This window comes from Sus scrofa, chromosome 8 (genome assembly GCF_000003025.6).
Source record: "Sus scrofa isolate TJ Tabasco breed Duroc chromosome 8, Sscrofa11.1, whole genome shotgun sequence".
In the NCBI taxonomy this organism is placed as follows: Eukaryota; Metazoa; Chordata; class Mammalia; order Artiodactyla; family Suidae; genus Sus; species Sus scrofa.
In genome coordinates this window covers 12,774,772-12,798,284 of record NC_010450.4, presented here as the reverse complement: position 1 = coordinate 12,798,284, position 23,513 = coordinate 12,774,772, and the positions used below count along the sequence as shown (strand labels likewise).

The following is a 23,513-nucleotide window of genomic DNA, read 5'->3' as shown; positions in this document are numbered from 1 at the left end:
ACAAACATCATTAACTATTTAGTATTACTAATGGAAAGTAACTTTTGCTCAGTATCAGAGACGCGTTGAAAAATTAGGTAAAGAAATTCAACCTTCATGAGGCAGAATATGTTGCAAGTTTTTGAAAGGATTGGAAGATTTAAATGTGATTTCAGAAAAATTATCTTGACAGGTTATAATCTGGGAATGAAAGACAAGACAAAACTATGGGATAGGAGTTCCCACCGTGGTTCAGTGGTTAACAAATCCAACTAGAAACCATGAGGTTGCGGGTTCGGTCCCTGGCCTTGCTCAGTGGGTTGAGGATCCAGTGTTGCCATGAGCTGTGGTGTAGGTTGCAGACGCGGCTCGGATCCCGCGTTGCTGTGGCTCTGGCGCAGGCCAGTGGCTACAGCTCCAATTAGACCCCTAGCCTGGGAACCTCCATATGCCGTGGGTGCCACCCCAGAAAAGACAAAAAACAAAAACAAAAACAAAAAAAAAACAAACCTATGGAGATAGAAAGGAAAATAAAATGAGTAGACACAAGAACTATTACAGACATTTTTTCAAAAATCAAAAATAAGGTATACTACAGTTCCCACTGTGGCTCAGTGGGTTAAGGCCCCAACGCCATCTCCCATAAGGCTGCAAGGTTGATCCCTGGTCTCATTCAGTTGGTTAAGGATCTGACATTTCCTCAAGCTGCAACACAGGTCGCAGATGTGGCTCAAATCTGGTGTTGCCATGACTAGGGCATAGGCCTCAGCTCCAGTTTGAACCCTCGCCCAGGAACTTCCATATGCTGTAGGTACAGCCATAAAAGAGAAAAAAAGGTACAGAGGTTGATAAGACTAAGTGCCAGGACTGGCACGTGCTTTCCACATTCTAACTTATTAGGGCTCACAACAACCATGAGCGCAGAGACTTTGCTCCACTCAGCACGGTGCTCTCAAGAGCATATACTGACTGGCACATAAATATTTGTTAACTGAATTAAAGAATGATCCCACTGAACAGGCATCATCATTCCCATTTTAAAGATAATGAAAGAGGCCAGAGACAATAAATACTTTACGGAAGATTCACAGATGTTACCAGGACGCAAGTCTACAAGTCTCCTACTGCAAAAGCTGCATGCCTTCCACCTTTTTAAAATTTCTAACACAGGAATGTGAATTGGGACAGGACTACAAATCTTTAAAGTAAAAGACTGTTACTTATGCTTGAAGGACAGTAAGGGAAGTCAAGATTTTTTTTGGTGGGTTATAGTAAAAATAAAGTCAAAGTCACAGACTCTAGTTTAGCCAGAAAGATTAGTGGTACCCACACTATTAAAAATATATATATATATATTCATCTACTGTCAAACAGTTTTCATGTTCAATAGTTTCCCTATCTATGCAATGTCAGCAAGTCCGCAGCACTGGACAATTCTCAACAAGAAGTTAGTCTATCACTTGGCTAATAACTCAAAATTTAAGAAAATACTAAAAGAAGGACTTGTTTCTGCCATTTTGCAGTCAAAATGTGATGTCAAAAACTGTTACAACAGACAAAGGACATTACATGTTGATTTTTAAGAGGTCAATTCAAAAAGATAATTATAAAACATATACACGACAAACAAAAGAGCCCCAAAATAAATGAACAAACTGACAAAATTGTAGGGAAAAACAGACAGCTCTACAACAGAACTAAAAAGACCAGTAAAGAAACAGAGCACTTGAACACCACCATAAATCAACTAGACCTCAAAAAATAAAGACTATTCCACCCTACAATAGCAGACTACACATTCTTCTCAAGTGTACATGGAACATTCTCAAGAATGGACCCTACTAGTTCCAAAACAAGTCTCAATAAATTTATAAAGAATGATATCATGCAAAGTGATCTTCTCCAACCACAACGAAATACACCTGGAGGAGTTCCCATTGTGGCGCAGCGGTTGACAAGTCTGACTAGGAACCATTGAGGATGAGGGTTTGACCACTGGCCTAGCTCTAAGGATCCAGCGTTGCCGTGAGCTGTGGTGTAGGTCACAGACGTGGCTCCAATATGATATTGCTGTGGCTGTGGCATAGGCCGGCAGCTATAGCTGATTCAACCCCTAGCCTGGGAACCTCCACATTCTGTGGCTACGGTCCTAAAAAAAATATATATATTGACAAATATGTAAATTAAATACACTCTCCTTACACATCAACAGGTCAAAGGAAAAATTCAAAACAAATTAAAAAGGACTTAAATAGATGAATAAAAATGAAAACACAACAAACCAAAACTTATAGAGTGCAGTAAAAACAAGTTGGGGGAAATTTATAGCTATAAATATCTTCATTAAAATCTCAAATCAATAACCAAACTTCACACCTTAAAAAAAAAAAATCAGAAAAAAAAATCAATGAGAAAAAAAAGAAATGCAAATAACTACAATCAGAAATGAAAGCAGGGACATTACAACTGACCTTGCAGAAATAAAAAGGATTATAAATGAATATTAAGAATAACTGAATACCAACAAATAAAACAACCTAGATGAAATGAACTACTTCCTAGAAACGCAAATTACCAAGACAGACTCAGGAAGAAATCTAAAAATAAAAAGATTAAATAAATCAGAAACCCCTCCAAAAAAATAAGTCTATGACCAGATGTGTTCACTGATAAATTCTACCAAATATTTAAAGAAAAATTAACATCGATCTTTCTCAAAAGTCCTCTACAAAAAAAAAAAACAAACAAACAAACAAACAAACAAAAAAAAACAAAAAAACCAGAACAGGAGGAAACAACTCCTATTTCAGTTTCCGAGGTCAGTAGTACCCTGATACCAAAGGAAAAACAACACAAGGAAACTATAGACCAATTTCCATAAAGATCTTTTAACAAAGTACTGCCAAACTAACCGCAACATATTTAAAAAGGATTATACACCATAACTAAGTGGGATTTATCCAAAGAATGGAAGAGTGGCTTAGCATAAAAAAACCAGGCAAGGAGTTCCCGTCGTGGCGCAGTGGTTAACGAATCCGACTAGGAACCATGAGGTTGCGGGTTCAGTCCCTGCCCTTGCTCAGTGGGTTAACGATCCGGCGTTGCCGTGAGCTGTGGTGTAGGTCGCAGACGCGGCTCGGATCCCGCGTTGCTGTGGCTCCGGCGTAGGCCGGTGGCTACAGCTCCGATTCAACCCCTAGCCTGGGAACCTCCACATGCCGTGGGAGCGGCCCAAGAAATAGCAACAACAACAAAAAGACAAAAGACAAAAAAAAAAAAAAAAAAAAACAGGCAAGGGAGTTCCCATTGCAGCTCAGCAGGTTAAGAACCTGACTAGGGTCCGTGAGGACGCAGGTTTGATCCCTGGCCTTGTTCAGTGGGTTAAGAATCTGGTCTTGCCACAAGCTGCAGCATAGGTCACAGATGAAGCTCCAATCTGGTGTTGCTGTGGCATAGGCCAGCAGCTGCAACTCCAATTTGACTCCTAGCCTGGGAACTTCCACATGCCACAGGAGGGGGCCCTAAAAAGAAAGAAAAATTAAAAGAAATCACATGATTGTTGCAACTGATATAGAAAAAGAATCTGACATAATTGAACACACTTTCATTATTGGAAAAAAACCAAAAAATCCTCAGAGAAATAAAAATAGAAGAGAATTTCCTCAAAACAACAAAGAGCATTTATGAAGAATCCACATCATACTCAATGGTTAAAGGCTGAAAACTTCCCCCCAAGATCAGAAACAAGACAAGCAAGTTCTAGGCCAGAGCAATGAGGCAAGGAAAAAAAGACATCCAAATTGGGAAGGAAGAATTAAAACTGTCTTCACAGATGATGTGAGTCTTATAGGGAAAAATCCCAAAGTGCACACATGCACACACACACACGCAGACACACAAACTACAAGAGCTAACAAATGAATGCAGCAAAGCTGCAGGATACAAAATCAAACCCACACACAGAAATACAGTAGTTTCTATACAACATGAATGAACAATTTAAAAGGGAAATTAAGAAAACAGTTCCATTTACCATAGCATCCAAAATAAAATATATAGGAGTAAACTTAACCAAGGAAGCAAAAAAACAAAACTACACTCTGAAAACTATATAACATTTCTGAAAGAAATTAAAGACAATCCAAATAAATGTAAAGACATTTGAGATCATGGATTGGAAAACATTAAGATGGCAATACTGACCAAAGCAACCTACCTGTTCAATGCAATCCCCATCAAAATTCCCACAGACTTTCTGCAGAAATGGAAAAGTCAACCCTCAAATTCATAAGCAACTGCCAGGTACCCCAAATAGCCAAAACAGTATCAAAAAAACCCAACTCCCTGATTTCAAAACTTTACTATGAAGTTATATGAATCAAAACAGTCTGGTATTGGCACAAGGATGGACATAGAAAACTGAATAGAATTCAAAGTCTAGAAATAAACTTATATACCTATGATCAATTGATTCTCTGATCCACCAAAATGATTCTAAAACAATTCAATAGAAAAAGAATAATCTCTTCAATTAAGGGTGCTGACACAACTGGATGTCCAAAGGCAAACCAATGAAATCAGACATCTACCTCACATAAAAATTTAAAAGTTTTTATACATCTAAGGACAGAATTAAGTAAAAAGACAAACCTACTAGAAAAATATTTACCTATTACGTATCTAATAAGGATGTACTATCCAGAATATGCAAAGAATTCCAAAGGACAATCCAATTTAAAAATGAGCAAACAAGACATGGAAGCAACCTAAATGTCCAACAACAGAGGAATGGATAAAGAAGATGTGGTACATATATACAATGGAATATTACTCAGGCATTAAAAAGAATGCAATAATGCCATTTGCAGTAACATGTATGGTCCCAGAGATTATCACACCAAGTGAAGGAAGTCAGAGACTGAAAGAGAAAGTTCATATCACTTACATCACTTATATATGGAATCTTAAGGATATAAATGAACATCTGGAGTTCCCGTCGTGGCGCAGTGGTTAATGAATCCGACTAGGAACCATGAGGTTGCGGGTTCGGTCCCTGCCCTTGCTCAGTGGGTTAACGATCCGGCGTTGCCGTGAGCTGTGGTGTAGGTTGCAGACGCGGCTCGGATCCTGCGTTGCTGTGGCTCTGGCGTAGGCTGGTGGCTACAGCTCCGATTCGACCCCTAGCCTGGGAACCTCCATATGCCGCGGGAGCGGCCCAAGAAATAGCAATAGCAATAACAACAACAATAAAAGACAAAAGACAAAATAAATAAATAAATAAATAAATGAATATCTGCAGAATAGAAATAGACTCAATAGAAACAGACTCATAGATTTTGAAAAACTATGGTTGCCTACAGGACAGATTGCAGGGGGCAGGGTGGGGATGGACCAGGGGTTTGGGGTTAGCATATGCACAGTGAGGTATATGGAATGATTGGCCACTGGGGACCTGCTGTATAGCACAGGGAATTCTACCCAATATTCTGTGATACTCTATGTGGGAAAAGAATCTAAGAGAATGGATGTGTGTACATGTATAAGTGAACCACTTTGTTGTACAGCAGGTTTTCGCAGCCTTATAAATCAACTGTACTTCAATAAAATTTTAAAAACATGAAAAAAAATTTAAGAAAATGAGCGAAGGATTTGAACAGATATTTCTCCAAACAAGGTATACAGAGAGCCAAAAAAGCACATGTAGATGCTCGTCATTAGGGAAATGCAATTCAAAACCACAATGAGGTACCAATTTAATCAACTAAAATGATTAAAATTGTTAACAATTTTTTGTTATTAATAAAACAAAGAAATTATTTTAAAATAACAAATGTTCATAAGGATGGAACCCTGGAACATTGTTAGCGACAATGTAAAATGGTTCAGCTGCTATGGAAAACAGTTTGGCAGGTTCTCAAAAAAGTTTAAGAAATTACCACGTGATGGAGTTCCCATGGTGGGTCAGGGAAAAAACGAATCTGACTAGTATCCATGAGGATGCAGGTTTGATCCCTGGCCTCACTCAGTGGGTTAAGGATCCAGCGTTGTCATGAGCTGTGGTGTAGATCGCAGATGCGGTTTGGATCCCGCGTTGCTCTGGGGAAGGCTGGCAGCTGCACCTCCGATCTGACCCCTAGCCTGGGAACCTCCATATGCTGCAAAGTATAGCCCTAAAAAGACAACAAACAGAAACAAAACAAATTACCACGTAAGAGCATAAAACTCCTACAAGAAAACAAAAGGATAATGCGCTCCTTAACATAAGTCTCAGCAATGATTTTTGTATTTGATACCAAAAGCAAAGATAAACAATTGGGATTATATCAAACTGAAAAGCTTCTGCAGAACAAAGGAATCCATCAACAAAACAAAAAGGCAATTATATGGAATGGGAGAAAATATTTGCAAATTATATACCTGATAAGGGGTTAATATCCAAAATATATAAAGAACTCATACAACTCAATAGCAAAACCCAAACAATTTGATTAAAAAATGGGCAGAGGGGAGTTCCCGTCGTGGCGCAGTGGTTAACGAATCCGACTAGGAACCATGAGGTTGCGGGTTCGGTCCCTGCCCTTGCTCAGTGGGTTAACGATCCGGCATTGCCGTGAGCTGTGGTGTAGGTTGTAGACGCGGATCGGATCCCTCCTTGCTGTGGCACTGATGTAGGCCGGTGGCTATGGCTCCGATTCGACCCCTAGCCTGGTAACCTCCATATGCTGCAGAGGCGGCCCAAGAAATAGCAAAAAGACAAAAAAAAAAGGGGGGGGGGCAGAGGAAGTGAACAGATTTTTTCCAAAGAAGATACATAAATGGCTGACAGGTACATGAAAAGGTGCTCATCACTAATCATCAGGGAAACACAAAACTACAATGAGCTATCACCTCCCACTTAATGGCTTTATCAAAAAAACATGAGCTAAGTGTTGGCAAGGATGGTAGAGAAAAGGGAATCTTAGAGTACAGTTTGGTGGGAATATAAACTAATGCAGCCATTATGGAAAATAGTATGAAGTTTCTCAAAAATTAAAAATATAACTACCATATGATTCAACAATCCTGATTCTGAGGCTATATTCAAAAGAAATGAAAACAACTTCGAAGAGATCTCTGCACTATGTTCACTGTAGCATTATTTAAAAGAGCCAAGACATAGACACAACCTAAAGTGTCCATCAATGAATGAACAAAGATGTGGGCTATATAATGCAATGTCAGTCATAAAAAAGAAGGAAATCCTGCCATTTACAACAACAGAGATGGACCCTGAGGACATTATGCTAAGTGAGACAGCCAGCCAAAGAGACAAATACCGCATGATATACTTACATGTAGTAGAATTAAAATTCAAACTAGAAACAGCAGAAAAGTGGTTGCCACAGACTAGTGGGTGAAAGAAATAAGAGGTTGACAAAAGGGTATACTTTGTTATAAAATGAATAAGTTCTATTATACCTCAAAAAAAAAAAAAAAGTTCTCCCATTGTGGCTCAGCAGTAACGAACCCAACTAGTATCCATGAGGACGCAGGTTCAATCCCTGGCCTTGCTCGGTGAGATGAGGATCCGGTGTTGCCATGAGCTGAGGTGTAGGCCAGCAACTGTAGCTCCGATTCAACCCCTAGCCTGGGAACTTTCATATGCCACAGGTACAGCCCTAAAGAGCAAAAAAAAAAAAAAAAAAAGTTCTAGAGACCTAATGTAAAATATGGTGACTAGCTGATAACACTACTGTATCACTGAAATTCACTGAGAGTAGAACTTATATGTTCTCACTTAAAGAACTATGTGAAGATGTGTTAATTACTTAGGATCTGGAGCAGGGGTAGAATCCTAAAAACAAAAACAAAAAAGAATGAACATGTGATCCAGTAATCCCCCTTCTAGGGAAACAAATACATCTTCATATTCACTATTCACCATAGCCAGAAGATGGAATCAGCCCAAATACCCTTCAGTGGATGAATGGCTAAAATTGTGGTATGTGTGTAAGATGGAATATTGTTCTACCATAAGAAGGCTTGCAATAGAAGCCACAGCATAGATAAGCCTTGAATACTAGCTAAGTGAAAGAGAGTAGCACCAAGTCATATACTTTATGATTCCACTTAACATGAAATATCCAGAAGTTACATCCATAAAGACAAAATGAAAACTGGTTGTTATCAGCGGCTACTGGTAGGGGAAATGAGGAGCAACTACTTAATGGATAGTTTCCTTTTTGGATAATGCAAAAGTTTTAAAATTGTGATAGAGACAGTGGTTGCACTATTATTTCTAAGGTACTAAATGTCAATGAACTGTTCACTCTAAAAGTGAATGTTGTATTTATGCTATGTCAATTTCACCTCAATAAATAAAAACCTTATTTAAATGTTTATATGTTATAAAAATGTAGCTTATGAGTACCTTCAGGAAAGAAATATAATCCCATAACACATCTCAGAATTTCCATTCACCAATGCAAAATTATTTTAAATTATTTCTTAACTGTTGGAGAAAAAACTTTTAAGTCATAGATCACAGAGAAAAAAGGAGTTCCCTGGTGAATCAGAGGGCTAAGGATGTGGCACTGTCACCACAATGGCACAAGTTTGATCCTCGGCCCAAGTAAATCCCACATGCTTAAGCCAAAAGAAAAAAAAAGGGATGAAAAAATAACCACCCCATAATCATTTTTTTAGTACTTCAATTCTCTATACATGTAATTGGATAGTGATAAATCAGGTATAGTAGAAATGAAAGGGTTTAATGAGGATATTCAAAAGGCAAATTTTTTAAATGTTGCCCAAGTTTAAACTTTATTTTAAAAATATAAAGAGCATAAACATACATATGCTGAAAATGACATTTCACAATCACAGAGCTATGATTATTTCTCACCTCACTATCTAGGAAATCGGATAGTAGTTTCAGAACATTCTTGGCTGTAGCAGCCTCTTCTTCAGATTCTTTTGACTCTTGCTCTTCATCAGTGTTTATTTCTTCACCTTCACTTTGAAGGGATTTGATTTTTTTAGTTTTAAATGGTTCAAATCCAAATGTCATCAGCTGGTCAAAGATTGCCTTTAAAGCACTTATTTTTATTGTCACATCATCAATTTGCAAAACCTAAATTGAAATATCCCCCACCAAAAGTAAATTAGGTATATACTTTTACTGTTTAAGAATAAAATACAATTTCACGTAGTATAATCTAATTTCAACAACAGTGTCAAGTCTATGTAAAATATTTTTCAAAGCTTAAATTAAAAAATTTTATTTGTACCATAACATTTAGAATTAAATTTCCTTTAGAAAAAGTTCATCTTCAGTCAAAATTCCCTGAACTAGAGTCAGATTGATTTATAGTATTCGTTACTTTTATATAATAAAAATGTATACATTCAACTACGATTTTATTTTTTTAAGATTTAGAAAAACTTCAATTACATCACACTTATTTGGGGCCATCTATGAAGACAAAAACATCACATTCTAACCAATAAAAAGCACTCATTAGGAGTTCTCATTGTGGCTCACTGGTAATGAACCTGACTAGTATCCATGAGGATACGGGTTCCATCCCTGGCTTTGCTCAGTGGGTTAAGTATCCAGCATTGCCATGAGCTGTGGTGTAGGTCTCAGACGCAGTTCTGATCCCATGTTGTTGTGGCTGTGGTGTAAGCTGGCAGCTATAGCTCCGATCTGACCCCTAGCATTCATGAGAACACCAGTATTCTAGGTTATTAAGTTTCATTAAAGACAAATTTTTCTCTTATTAATAGCTCAATAAATTCAGATTTCATTAACAGTGGATTATACAATTGTCTGCCTCCAGTCTCTTCTATCAAACGTTTCAACTTGAAAACATCTTACAATTTTTCAGAAGCATTCATAATGGACTACAGGGCATCTTAATGAGTATTTTACCTCATTTTCGGAGTCAAAAAGCACTATACTTGGTAAGCTAGACATAAATAAACCCATCACTATCAAAAATGTGAGTTTTTCTTCCATTAAAAACAACTAATGACCAGGGGTCAACCTAGCACTTAACAACTCATCCTCTAGAAAGCTAGGAAACTGAAGTAGAGAACTTACTGTTTTTAGTTTCTTAGCAAAACCTCTTTGAATATGTAGGATTTTACTTCCAGGGCATCTATAAAGCCAATAAATTTCACAATTCTCTTTAGAATTACTAGCTAAATCACTGATTCCATACCTGCTGATATAAAAAGTAATGACTTTGTGTAACAGGGAAATTCATTCTACATCTTGGAGTAAAACCAGATGTATCGCCAAACATAAATGATTCATCTGAACAAGTACCAGAATTTTTCTTCCAGTTTGAAAACTGTATACCATTTTAAAGATAATACCTGACACAAAAGGATCTTACAATAATAGAAATTGTTCTCAGATAATAAATATAAGCAAAGGGACCATCAAGAATTTATTTTTTTTGTCTTTTCTTTTAGGGCCGCACCCATGGTACATGGAGGTTCCCAGGCTAGGGATCGAATGGGAGCCTTAGCTGCTGGCCTAAGCCACAGCCACGCCAGATCCAAGCCACGTCTGTGACCTACACCACAACTCGCGGCAACGCCGGAACCTTAACCTTAACCCACTGAGCGAGGCCAGGGATCAAATCTGCAGCCTCATGGATCTAGTCGGATTCGTTTCTGCTGATCCACAATGGGAACGCCACCATCAAGAATTTAATCCTGGAGTTACCATTGTGGCTCAGTGGTTAACGAACCCAACTAGCATCCATGAGGACACCAGTTCGATCCCTGGCCTTGCTCAGTGGGGTTAAGGAACCAGCGTTGCTGTGAGCTGGGGTGTAGGTCGCAGACGCAGCTCGGATCTGGCGTTGCTGTGGCTCTGGCGTAGGCCAGTGATTACAGCTCTGATTGGCCCCCTAGCCTGAGAGTCTTCACATGCCGTGGGGGCGACCCCAAAAAGGACCCCCCCCCAAAAAAAAAAAGATTTTATGTTGAGTGAAAATTCAACTACTGGTTGAGTGCATTCTTTTAAGATAATCTTCATAAAAACAATGTTATCACCTGCTACTTTAATTTTTAAAAAAATTTTTATTAAAGTACAGCTGATTTACAGTGTTGTGTCAATTTCTGCTGTACAGCATAGTGACCCAATCATACATATATATGCCTTCTTTTTCCCATAGTATCTTCCATCATGTTCTATCCCAAGAGACTGGATATAGTTCCTTGTGCTGTACACAAGGACCTCGTTGCCTATTCATTCTAAAAGTAAAAGTTTTCATCTACCAACCCCAATCTTCCCATCCATCTCCCTTCTTCCTCCCTCCCCCCTGGCAACTACAAGTCTGTTCTCTATGTCTGTTTGTACACCTGTTATTTTCAAGCTGAACATGCAAAGCTCTCCCATTTACCTGTATGAAAGCATAGCACTAAAACTCCTTGCAACTTTTTATCCGTATTTGGCAGCACCAAGACACCACATGAATCTCATTGTCTTTTCACATGGGGCGATGGAGGGATGTATTATTTTCTTAGTTAAGCTAAGCCAAATGTTAAAAACAGATGTTCAAAGGAGTTAAAAAGCTAAATGCATTCCACTGGTACACTAGATTTAATCCCTCTCGTCTACTCGATAGTGCTCTAACAGCTTCTCTCTCGTCCCTATATTATCAGGTTTTTCCTTTTGAGTGGGTCATTGACATTAGGATACAAACATGCTGTAATTTTCTCCATCTTAAAGTTTAAACAAAGCCAAAAACTCTTCTTACCCAGTATTCTCTCTTGCTACCATTCCACTTCTGTTACTCTAACAAAATAAAATCTTGAAGAGTAGTCTACACTGGCTGTTTCCAATTTCTCTCCCATAATCCTCTTTGGCCCACTACAACAGGCTTTGCCCTCCACATAACTACTCTTAGGCACGTCACCAAATGCTCCCTTACTTGCCCTCAAGGATCAGCTATGAATCCTTCTTACCTGTCACCAGCATTAGACAGCTGGGTCATCCTAGCCTCTTTAAAATAGCATCTTCACTTGCCTTCTAGGACATCTCATTCTTCCATTACTGGCTACCTCCCCCTGGGCCTTTACTGGTTCCTCTTCATCTCTTTTACCTAAAATGTTGCCTGAGCCCTAGAAAGCTGTTGAGATACCTTCTCAATCTATACCCATTTGTCAGGTAACATCCAGTCTGTAGGCATTGGATACCATTACAGAGTAAAGACTTTCAGATTCATTGCCCCAGCCTGGGCCCTACTCTCCCTGTCTCTAAACTTGCGTACAAATGCATATTCAATATATCTAAGCTATACCTCAAACTTTGAACTTAGCACACCCAAAACTGAACTTATCTACTGGCCTTAAGACCTGTTCCTGATTTCCCCATCACAGGAAAGAGCAATTCCATCTTTCTAGTTATTCTGGCCAAAATCCTGTTTTCTTCTACTCCTTTCTTTCACATGCCACATCAAATTCCTCAGCAAATTCTACAGATGTCATCTTCAAACTTAAATTACCATCACTTCTCATGACACCAATAACCATAATACTAGTCCAAGTTGTCACCATCTCTTTCCTGGATTATTACAATATCTTCCTTATGCGTATCTCTGCTTCCATACTTATATTCCTATACTTAATACTAGGAATCTGCGAGCTATAACACAGGTCAAATCCAGTCTGCTGCCTATTTTTATAAAGCCTTCAAGTTAAGAACAGTTGTACATCTTTAAACGGTTAAAAAAATCTCATCACACACTAAAATTGAGATTCAAATTTCAGCTTCCATAAATAGTTTTATTGTATTACAACCACACTTATTTATGTATCATCTATGGATTTTTCATACTACCACAGCAGAGTTGTAGTTGAGAAAGACCATATAGCCTGCAAAGTCTAAAATAGTTACTCCTTAACTCTTTATAGAAAAGGTTTGCCATCATTTGGTCTAACACTATGTTCAGTCAGATCATAAAAATCCTCTACTCAAAAACTTCCATTCCTAAGTGCGGGAATTGCCTCAGGTCATTGGGTGGTGGATGGGATGAGGCCTGCATTTAGATTCAGACCAAGGGCAGGAGTTTGAGGACCACCTTTCCGCTGATTTGAATACACACCTTGCTGGATATCAAGGAGGAGCTAGTACTGTCAGAAAGAGGAGGTGGTCTTTTCGGACCCCCACTCCCTCTAGATGATAAAACTGTGGCCCACTGGATCCTCAAGGCAGAGCCCCCTTGCCTCTTTCACAAGCGTCCTATCCTAATTAATCTATTTCTTGCCTATCAGAAAAAACAAAAAACAAACAACAAAAACCCTTCCATTCCTTCTCATATCATTCACTGAGAAGGACACATCTTTACAGACTAGAAGCCTCTAGAATTCATAGATGTCTGGCTGCCTGCAAACCCTTTCTCCTACTCTTCTCCCCTTAGCATGTGAGCTCCTTCCTATGCCATGAACGTAAGAAGCAGAGTTCTACTGCAGGGCCCCTCTGCCGCTCTTCTCTCTCTTTGGAATCCTCTTACTCAGATCTACATGGTTCATTCTCACTTCCCTCTGGTAATGGCCCCAATTTTGACTTATTAGTGAGGTCTTTCTTGACCAAACTGCTTCCTCTCCATAGTCCCAGTCCTCATTACCTTTCTCTGCTTTACTTTTTTCCTACAACATACTACATAGTATTTTTTGTGTGTTTCCTCTTCTAAAATTTAAGCTCCATTGGGACAGCAACTTTTTTTTTTTTTTTCATTATCTTATTTTTTTCTAAGCCTAGAATAATGCTGGGCATATAATATGAACTCAATAAATATTTCCTATATTATTAATGTTTAAAGTACCTTAACTGATATTTTGTCTTCTACAAAAGTTTTAATAAAAATCCAAAAAATAAAAATTGAGTCCCTAAAAATCATTCATTATCATAATCAATAAGCCCTCAAATAGATTAAATTTCTTGGACCAGCATAATCACCACAGATTTTAATAAGTATAATCAAGATCTTAATCACAAGATAAATCCTACCTGCAGTAGTAATACAAAGTGTTTACTTGCAAAATCCTGATTCTGCAGTCCGCAGCATCCCAAGCACAAAACAGCCAGATTTCTTACTATAGGATGAACACTTATTATTCCAGGAAGAATCTAAAAAGAATTAGAAATTAAAACAATTTTGACCAGGACAAGAAATTTATAATAGCATGTTTAAAAAAATGGTCAAAGTGAAAATTTCAATATGATTTCATATATCTACTTTATTTCCATACAGGCTATTAACTCAAAAAAGTCAATTTTTGGTTAAAAAAAAGTAAATATTAAATTGCTAAAGCAGAAGAATATAGTCAGAGCACAACATGGAACCATGAGATACCTTCCCTCTACCTGTCAGAACTGACTTAGTGGCTTTCCAATGCTCACAGAAAAAACTCCTTAATATGACACACCTCACTCTGTAGTCTTTCCCAGTTTTCTTATACCACACGATCCCTTGCCTCTTTGCTTATTCAACTGATCTGATTTCAATGTCTCCCATTCTGTGCTATCCACTAGAAATATAATGGAAGCCAAAAGTCACTTGAAATTTTCCAGTAGCCAAGTAAAAGAAGAAACAGATAAAACTAAATTTAAATATTTTATCTAATATAAACAAGATATTATCAATGAAACATGTAATATTTAAAACAGATAATTTACATTATTGTCTTTGAAACCCAGTGTATTTTTACATTTACAGCATATCTTATTTTGGACTTCTTGGACCAGGGATCAAACCGGCACCACAGCAGTGACAACAAGAGATGCTTAACACAATGAGCCACCAGGGAACTGCCTCAATAATTTTAATATTGAGTAAATGACAAAGTTAGAATGTTTGGGGTATACTGGGTTAAATATATTTAAAATTAACTTCACACATTTTTCATTTTTTAAATGGGGCTATTAGAAAATTTAAAGTTGCATGTGGTTTGCATTTATTTTTTATTAGACAATATTGTTCTAATGACTTGCAGTATTTATATCCCTCTGGTCAGTAAAATGGAGATTACCTATGAAGGATTACTTTAGTTAAAAATTCCTTTAAAATATATAGTAATAAATCCCTTCCACAAAGCATAGAATATAAACTTCTCATAGTCTTTCCATAAAACAAGATTCTATTGCCTAAATATTCCCAATGTGTCTTCAGTATTTCCTCTTATTATTCAAGAAATGAGGATATACTCTGCATCACTTTCCAGCATAAAATATTTTTCATGCTTTCTAAAGGAATAAACATAACATAGACCAGATCCTTTACATACATCATCCTAATTTAATCCTCACAATATGAAACAGCCACTATTTTTTTATTTACCAGATGTTTAAAATAGTCTTTTCATTCTTCTGAACCTCAAGAAATATATAAAATAAGGAAGGAGTGAGCTATAATAAAGCCTCAAAGGGCACCAACATACCAAAGATTCAATGATGCCATTCATAGTTGCACCTATACCTGTTGATATGGACATCTGCTTCAAGAGTTCATAACACAAAACAAGACACTTCTGCAGTGTTTCGGCATCATTCTAAAATGAAACAGAATAGTAAGCATTAGTATGAATTAGCTTCTGTCCATTCTTTTAAAGGTTTGCTTTCTCGGGGTTTTTTTTTTTTTTAAAAAGACATGTAGGCTCCATTACTCTCCTTGCAACCACCTTAGCCAGTCATGTAACTCCATTTACCATTTATGAGCTACTCCAACTATTTTCTAAGTTATAGATTTATATATAAAACTGCCATAAGACATTGCTCTTGTATGTTCTACAAGCTTCTCAAACTCAAAATGTCCAAAAGGAAACTAACTCATCATTACCTAAATCCCTCCTCCTCCTGTGCTTCCTCCATAAATATCACTCCCATCTACCCTGCTATCCAAATCAAAAGACCTAGGATATATGACTCACTCGTCTCCTTGTTTCTCATTCCTACGTAGTTCTCAAATCCATCACTTCTTTCCATACCCACCATCATTAGCATCTCCATCCTACATGACTCCAACAGTATTCCAACTAGTATGCCCGCCTGCAATCCCTTTCCTGAGGATTAGTAATCTCTATTAAGACATAAATCTCATCTTTAGTGGCTCAACATGATCCTTGGGTAAGGCACAATTTTTAAAATATTGCTTATACAAGGCCTTACATGAATTGGCCCTTAATTTCCCCCCCAGATTTATCTCTTACCTCTCTCCCTCTAATCTTTAGTTATGTGGACTTAAAGTTGTCAAACACAACAGGCACTCTAACTTTTGGGCCTTCTCACATCATTCCATTCGCCTATAAGATTCCCTTAACAACTCACTGAGGAGAGATGACAGAGTGCATTAAAAGCACAATCGAAGCCACTTGCCTGGGTTTGAATCCCGCCTCCACCATTTACTATCTGTGAAACTTTAGGAAAGTTACTTGCCTTCTGTAAAATGAGGATAATAACACCAATCCCATTAGGTTATAGTGAGAATCAAATGAATTCAAACTTGTGAACATCACATACAAAAAAAGCATCCTGTAACTGTTAGCTTACATTATTTTTACTCAAATCTGAAACTGGAACACTTCTTCTGCAGAAACCAACACCACCTGGCCTGAGTTAGCTGCCTCTCCATAAAACCTCCATAATATTTACCTGACCATAGCATTTATTACACTACACTGGAGTTATAGTGCAATAGATTTATAACCCTTAAGTAGGGCAAATGAACACATAAATGGTCAAAGCAAGTAAAGATAGATCACCTCAGTTAAAATGTCCCTAATTCAGGAGTTTCCCGTCGTGGCGTAGTGGTTAGCAAATCCGACTAGGAACCATGAGGTGGTGGGTTCAATCCCTGGCCTTGCTCAGTGGGTTAAGGGTCCGGCGTTGCCGTGAGCTGTGGTATAGATTGCAGACGTGGTTCAGATCCCGAGTTGCTGTGGCTCTGGCATAGCCCAGTGGCTACAGCTCTGATTCGACCCCTAGCCTAGGAACCTCCATATGCCGCGAGAGCGGCCCAAGAAATAGCAAAAAAAAAAAAAAAAAAAAAAAAAAAAAAAAAAAAAAGTCCTAATTCAGACCTGAAGTTTTTTATATCATTTTTCAGTCATAGTATATTTTCATTTTTTGCTTTAAATTTGAGGAGCAAATTTAAAAGCCCATGATAATCCATTTACTTTGCCAAAAAAAATAAAGCTACTATGAAAATAAAATTCAGGCAGATCTGTTGGGAAGGTGGTGATGTCCATGGCTACAGAGCTCAAGGACATAACTTACGAAATGCCCCATATAGTAAACTCTCCTATCCACCCACTGTCTCTATGAAAATAATCAACACCTCCCAAACCAAAACTAGAGTAGTTTAAATGATGTTTACTACAAAAGGCAAGATCCTAAAAGATCTCCTGAATTAAAGTTAATATAAAATAATTTATACCATCTATCCTATATTAAAATAGGACTAGTGTATCAAATACAACTAATTAAATAAAAAAAAAAAGACTGCTGAAATGAAGCTTTTAATGTTGCTAAATATATGTTTGGTATTTCATTTAAAATAAGTTACTTAGCTTTTTCTAGAAACAAGAGAGTAAACTTTAAAAAAATGTGTCTGGCATTGCTGTGGCTCTGGTGTAGGCCAGCAGCTACATCTCCAATTCAAGCCCTAGCCTGGGAACCTCCATAAGCTTCAGGTGTGGCCCTAAAAAGATAAATAAGTAAATATGGGCACAGTGGTATTGTTACCACAGAAATTCTTCTCCTAAAGAATTTACATAAAGAAGTTACATAAAACTTCCACAAATAAGGGAAAGATGCAATCTCCTTTTCGAAACCATTCAAGACCCAAAAACGAAAGAGCAAACAGAAAGCGACTAATGGAAAAGTAAGCTTCCTTGGCAAGGAAGAAAGACTTTAGATTCCAGAGATTAACACGACAGGGAACAAATCAAATGAAGTCCCAGCTACAATAATTAAAGTTCATTAAAGCCTTTTAAAGTTCCAAATAGAAAGGAGCAGGTGGGAAAATATTTCTGTATTAATTCATGGTACTGTTAAAAATCTCTCCAAAGTGCATATATTCTGGCAGCTGAGTCAAGAAAACAAGGTTTAGTTGAGATGATAATATCTGAGATTTAATATAAAAAAGTTATCTATACCTTTTCTACATGGACTTCTTTCATTTCAAGTTGCTCTGTCTCTTTCAATAGGGTTATTTTGGCATCTTCTAATGCTTTTATTTCTTCTTTTAATTTCGATGCTTGATTAAAATCCTGCAAGGTAATGCAATTTTCCAAAGCTTCTTTTGCCTCAATAAGTTTAACTTTTATTTCAGCGATCTAAGAAGATATAAATTGTGTAAACACCACACAAAAATATGAAAATTTATAGTAAACTAAAGGGTATTTTTTAACATCTCAACCATCCAGAAATTCAGTCAAGCACATACAACTACATTATACTCAAGCATTTCTTTAATTTAGAAGAGTTACCTTGAGTTCTTTCTTTCTTGCATCAGCTGGATCACTATTAACACCAACAGTGACAATGGGTGCCCGAATCTCTGAGATAATTTCTGAAACCTAGTAAGTTATAATTTAGAATACATACTTTAATATGTTATATATCAGAAAATGACATCAAAGTGTTACATAAAACTCCAAGTAATAGCCACAATCTCTTGAAAAATGCAGCAAAATATACAAGCAAAAGTGGCACCCAGGGAATTTCTGCTGTGATGCAGTAGGTTAAGGATCTGGTGTCACTGTTGCTGTGGTATAGGTTGCAGCTGCAACTCAGATTCAATCCTTGGTCCAGGAATTTCCATATGCTGTGGATGTGGATGTAAATGAAAAAAAAGAAAAAAAAAAAAAAAAAGAGAGCACACATTCTACTTGCTAGACAATTGTAAGGGGGGGGGGCGGGAGGCCGGAGTTCCCGTCGTGGCGCAGTGGTTAACGAATCCGACTAGAAACCATGAGGTTGCGGGTTCGGTCCCTGGCCTCACTCAGTGGGTTAAGGATCTGGCATTGCCGTGAGCTGTGGTGTAGGTCGCAGACGCGGCTCGGATCCAGCGTTGCTGTGGCTCTGGCGTAGGCTGGTGGCTACAGCTCCGATTCGACCCCTAGCCTGGGAACCTCCATATGCCGCGGGAGCGGCCCAAGAAATAGCAAAAAGACAAAAAAAAAAAAAAAGACCAAATAATATATCTGACTAAAACCTCTCTAAGATCACGGAAAGGTAAACAGGCAGGTGGACACTAAAGAGAAATTCTCTCTCGGGGGACACTGAAGATAAATTCTCTCTCACGTAGTGCTTAAAGACAGCAGCTAATCTTAGGCAGCATAAAACTAAAATTTTCTGCCTAAAATATTCAACTACCTCCTCCCTGTTCAGCTCCAAAAGGAGCTGAATATAAAAAATTAGAATACTTTTATTTTTCCTTTGGGTACACAATGCATAAATGATGACAGCAAACTAAACACTTTTCTTTCAGAGCCACTGGGCATTGGAATTGGCTGATTCAGGAAAAGGTGGCATCCAAAATGAAGGTACCTTAAGGAGGTGCTGGATAACCACTGAGAATATTGTAGAAGGAATTTGTGTGTGGAGGAGTTGGAAAAGAACCTCTGAATTAACTTGCAACTCCAAGACTATGATTTTATGAAAATCAAAGATACAGGCTTATCTTAGGGAACTCCAGAGAAAATAACACTTGAATATATTAATATAATAGATATTTTTACCTGTATTTACCAAGCTCTTTATATTATTTCATTGAATAAAAGAGGTTTTCTTGTTATTCTTATTTTGCAGACAGGTAAAAATTCTAAAATAACTTGGGCAGGGTCACAAAGCCAGAAAGTGTCCAAGGGGATGTGAACCCAGGTAGATATAAATTCAACCTTACACATTCTAGCGACCAATGCCTGTATGTCACCTCTTCCCTAACCTGCTCCATTTCAAATAGATTTAATACAATGATAGGTATGCTAAGAAAAGGAAGGAGATATTTATAAAACAAATATGTGGGTGTGGGTGTGTGAGAAAGAGATTTGGTATTAAGAAGCTTAAAAATTTGATAGACAAAACTAAAAGGCAACTGAAGACAAAAAGCCAAAAGTACGGAAAAGACAACCATCTATGCTACCAACCAAAACCTTTGATCTTTATCAACAATGAAGAAAATTACTTACAATCTGTGTTCTCTTATTATCATCTGTCATGATGTGAAGTAGTCTCTCAACAAGAAAAGAAATTAGGGATACTGGGGTAGTGGGGACAGTAAGAATCTCCTGTAAAATAGCCAGCAGTCGTTTCCTGCATTCAAAAAGAACTACTTTAATTTCAATGTGACAGTAGAAACACATTTCACCTATTCTGCAGACAGCAGGTACAAAAATTTATATACAGACTTTAGACCAAAAATTCACATTCTAGAAAAAATTTGACCGTATAATCTTTCACAAATCAACATGATGAAATAATAACAAAATGCCCTAAGTGAATCAAATCTTTTATACTATATTTAATTTACTACAGGGAGGGATAGTAATACTAACAGATTTTTAAGAAAAACCTGCCCTTTTATACTATTATTTATATATATGAGGAAAGAGAAAACTTCATATAACACTTCAGAGAGATAGATTATATGTACTTAATCATACTGTAACAAGACTGTATTTCAACACTGAAGACTTTCTAAGAGCAAATTAGAACAAGGGTTAACATTTAAACATACCTTCCTCCTTCTTCATTGGTATCCAAAGACTTGATAATTAGAATCAATTGTTGACCTATGAATTCTTTCGTCATCAAATTGCCAATATAGGAAAAATCACCTCTCTGTTCATCATTAACAACTGGAATGCTCTGAATATAACTAAAACAAGCACAATTAATAAAGTGTAGAATCTGTTAAGAAACATTAAACAGCTGCAATTTTTTTTTTTTTTGTCTTTTTGCTATTTCTTTGGGCCGCTCCCGCGGCATATGGAAGTTTCCAGGCTAGAGGTCGAATCGGAGCTGTAACCACTAGCCTACGCCAGAGCCATAGCAATGTGGGATCCGAGCCGCGTCTGCAACCTACACCACAGCTCACAGCAACGCCGGACCGTTAACCCACTGAGCAAGGGCAGGGACCGAACCCGCAACCTCATGGTTCCCAGTCGGATTCGTTAACCACTGCGCCACGACGGGAACTCCAAACAGCTGCAATATGAAGTCAGAAAAGGATAATTTTCTGCTCATATCAGTCCAAACACATAGATATTTGTACCATGCTATACTAATTTGGTCTACAGAGTAAATTCTATGCTACTGCCATGAATTTTCAAACTTACTGACTTGATTCAAATGAATCTGGAAAACATTTTCATTAAAGATTCAAATGTCCTATGGGAAATTATCAAAAGCTAATTTATGTCGCTCAAAAGAGAATTATTCTGGAGTTCCCGTTGTAGCGCAGCAGAAACGAATCCGACTAGGAACCATGAGGTTGCGGGTTTGATCCCTGGCCTTGCTCAGTGGGTTAAGGATCCAGCGTTGCCCTGAGCTGTGGTGTAGGGCGCAGACGCACCTCGGATCTGGTGTTGCTGTGGCATAGACGGGTGGCTACAGCTCACATTCGACCCCTAGCCTGGGAAACTCCATATGCCACGCGGGTGCGGCCTTAAAATGGACAAAAGACCAAAAAAAAAAAAAAAAGGATTATTCCAATGTCACCAGTATTCTGAATTATAGAGTTCTAAATCCTTTCTCCAGAAATCCAATTATGCAGAAAGAGCTTGTCTTCCCTCTTTAACCTTAATTAACAAGTTTTGTTTAAAAGAATAGTAATTACACACAGAATCCATGAATACAATGACATTTAAAAAAAAAAAAAAATTAGAATATAGGATTCCCCTTAGTAGCATCCATGAGGATGTGGGTTTGATCCCTGGCCTCACTCTGTGGGTCCAGGATCCAGTGCTGCCATGAGCTGTAGTGTAGGTCACAGATGCAGCTCAGATCCCATGTTGCTGTGGAATTCAGAAAATAGAAAGCTTCAAGAATTTCTATTAGCCTTGCTTAGGGGCCCTAAGCATTGTACTTATTTTAGTACAGGTCCACAAACAAGCACCACCAACTATCCCTTTATTTTTACTACCACTGCCCAAATTAAAGCCTTTTACAACCTTCACCCAGATAACTTTCAAAAGCCTGCCAGAAGGTCTTTTTTGTGTGGAACAAACTGTTTAAAAGCAGAATTAAGAGTTTAAAACTTATACAACTAGGTGCCCTTTAAGTTGTAAGAAGTATATGAAATGATAATCCTAATGAAAAATGTCTTTAAATTGTTAAAAAAATCAAGTTACAGACACTGTAGAATTACGTATGATGAATAAACAAACTGACTTATAAAATCACAGCCAGGAGTAAATAAAAGCTCATCAATCTCTGGCCATGATATTAGGACCTTGGAGGACATTAGCCACCCTTGAGATTCAGGAAACTAAATGAAAGCTACAAAATTGATAATTATCAAAAACCCAAGCTTTAGCACAACACATAGCATCAAGACTGAGGGTATTTTTTTTTTTTTAAAACAAATTCAAAGAGTTACTCATTTTAATAGATTACAAATCCTGAACTGCATAAAGACAATTTAAAATGGACCCATCGATTATAATTACCATGAAAATAATCTCTTTGCAACCATTTTAAAAGACAGTCATAGTGCAGAGACCACCCAGGAAAATCTTTCAGACATGGCACCCATGGCATGCAGAATTTCCACGACAGGGATCAAACCTATGCCACAGTAGTGGCAATGGCCTGGATCCTTAATCCACTGAGCCACCAGGGAACTGCAAAGAAAGTCTCTTTTCAAATCTCTCTCCAAGAACTATATTTAAGGTAGCTTTCCAGAAACTGTATTGGTGTCCCCTTTTTTCCACTCAAATTTCATGTCTCATTTAACACCCCCAATTTCTCTGAATGTAAACAGCTCAATTAACAGGAAATTGTTTCATATCAGAAATGAATCACTAATTCTTCCTGCTACAAAAATGCCTGAAAATGTATTTGACATTACCAAGAAGCAATTTTTCCATTTAATTTTGCTTCTGTACCTGAAAAAGCTAAGCCTATCTAGTGACATTGCTCCAAAAAGAAACAACCAAGTATCCTTTCAATAATAAAATATGATCTTGGAGTTCCCGTCGTGGCGCAGTGGTTAACGAATCCGACTAGGAACCATGAGGTTGCGGGTTCGGTCCCTGCCCTTGCTCAGTGGGTTAACGATCCCGCGTTGCTGTGAGCTGTGGTGTAGGTTGCAGACGCGGCTCGGATCCCACGTTGCTGTGGCTCTGGCGTAGGCCAGTGGCTACAGCTCCGATTCGACCCCTAGCCTGGGAACCTCCATATGCCGAGGGAGCGGCCCAAGAAATAGCAACAACAACAACAAAGGACAAAAAGACAAAAAAAAAAAAAAAAAAAAAAAAAAAAAAAAAGATCTTTAAAATTTTCCTTTTTCTAAGTGGGAAAAAGTGATTCA

General features: G+C 37.7%; 1 protein-coding gene across 2 annotated transcripts in view; it reads right to left on the bottom strand.

Moving 5' to 3' along the window:
• The window catches only part of NCAPG (non-SMC condensin I complex subunit G), a 47,940-nt gene that overhangs the window by 8,880 nt on the left and 15,547 nt on the right, over nt 1-23,513 (bottom strand). For both annotated transcript variants that reach the window (XM_021101058.1, XM_005666548.3), the window contains exons 9-15: nt 20,718-20,858; nt 20,170-20,293; nt 18,466-18,555; nt 18,133-18,312; nt 15,418-15,528; nt 13,988-14,107; nt 8,864-9,091 (exon numbers count right to left, since the gene is read on the bottom strand). In XM_021101058.1, the coding sequence (XP_020956717.1) occupies nt 8,864-9,091; nt 13,988-14,107; nt 15,418-15,528; nt 18,133-18,312; nt 18,466-18,555; nt 20,170-20,293; nt 20,718-20,858 (994 nt within the window). The remainder of the gene's footprint in view (nt 1-8,863; nt 9,092-13,987; nt 14,108-15,417; nt 15,529-18,132; nt 18,313-18,465; nt 18,556-20,169; nt 20,294-20,717; nt 20,859-23,513) is intronic.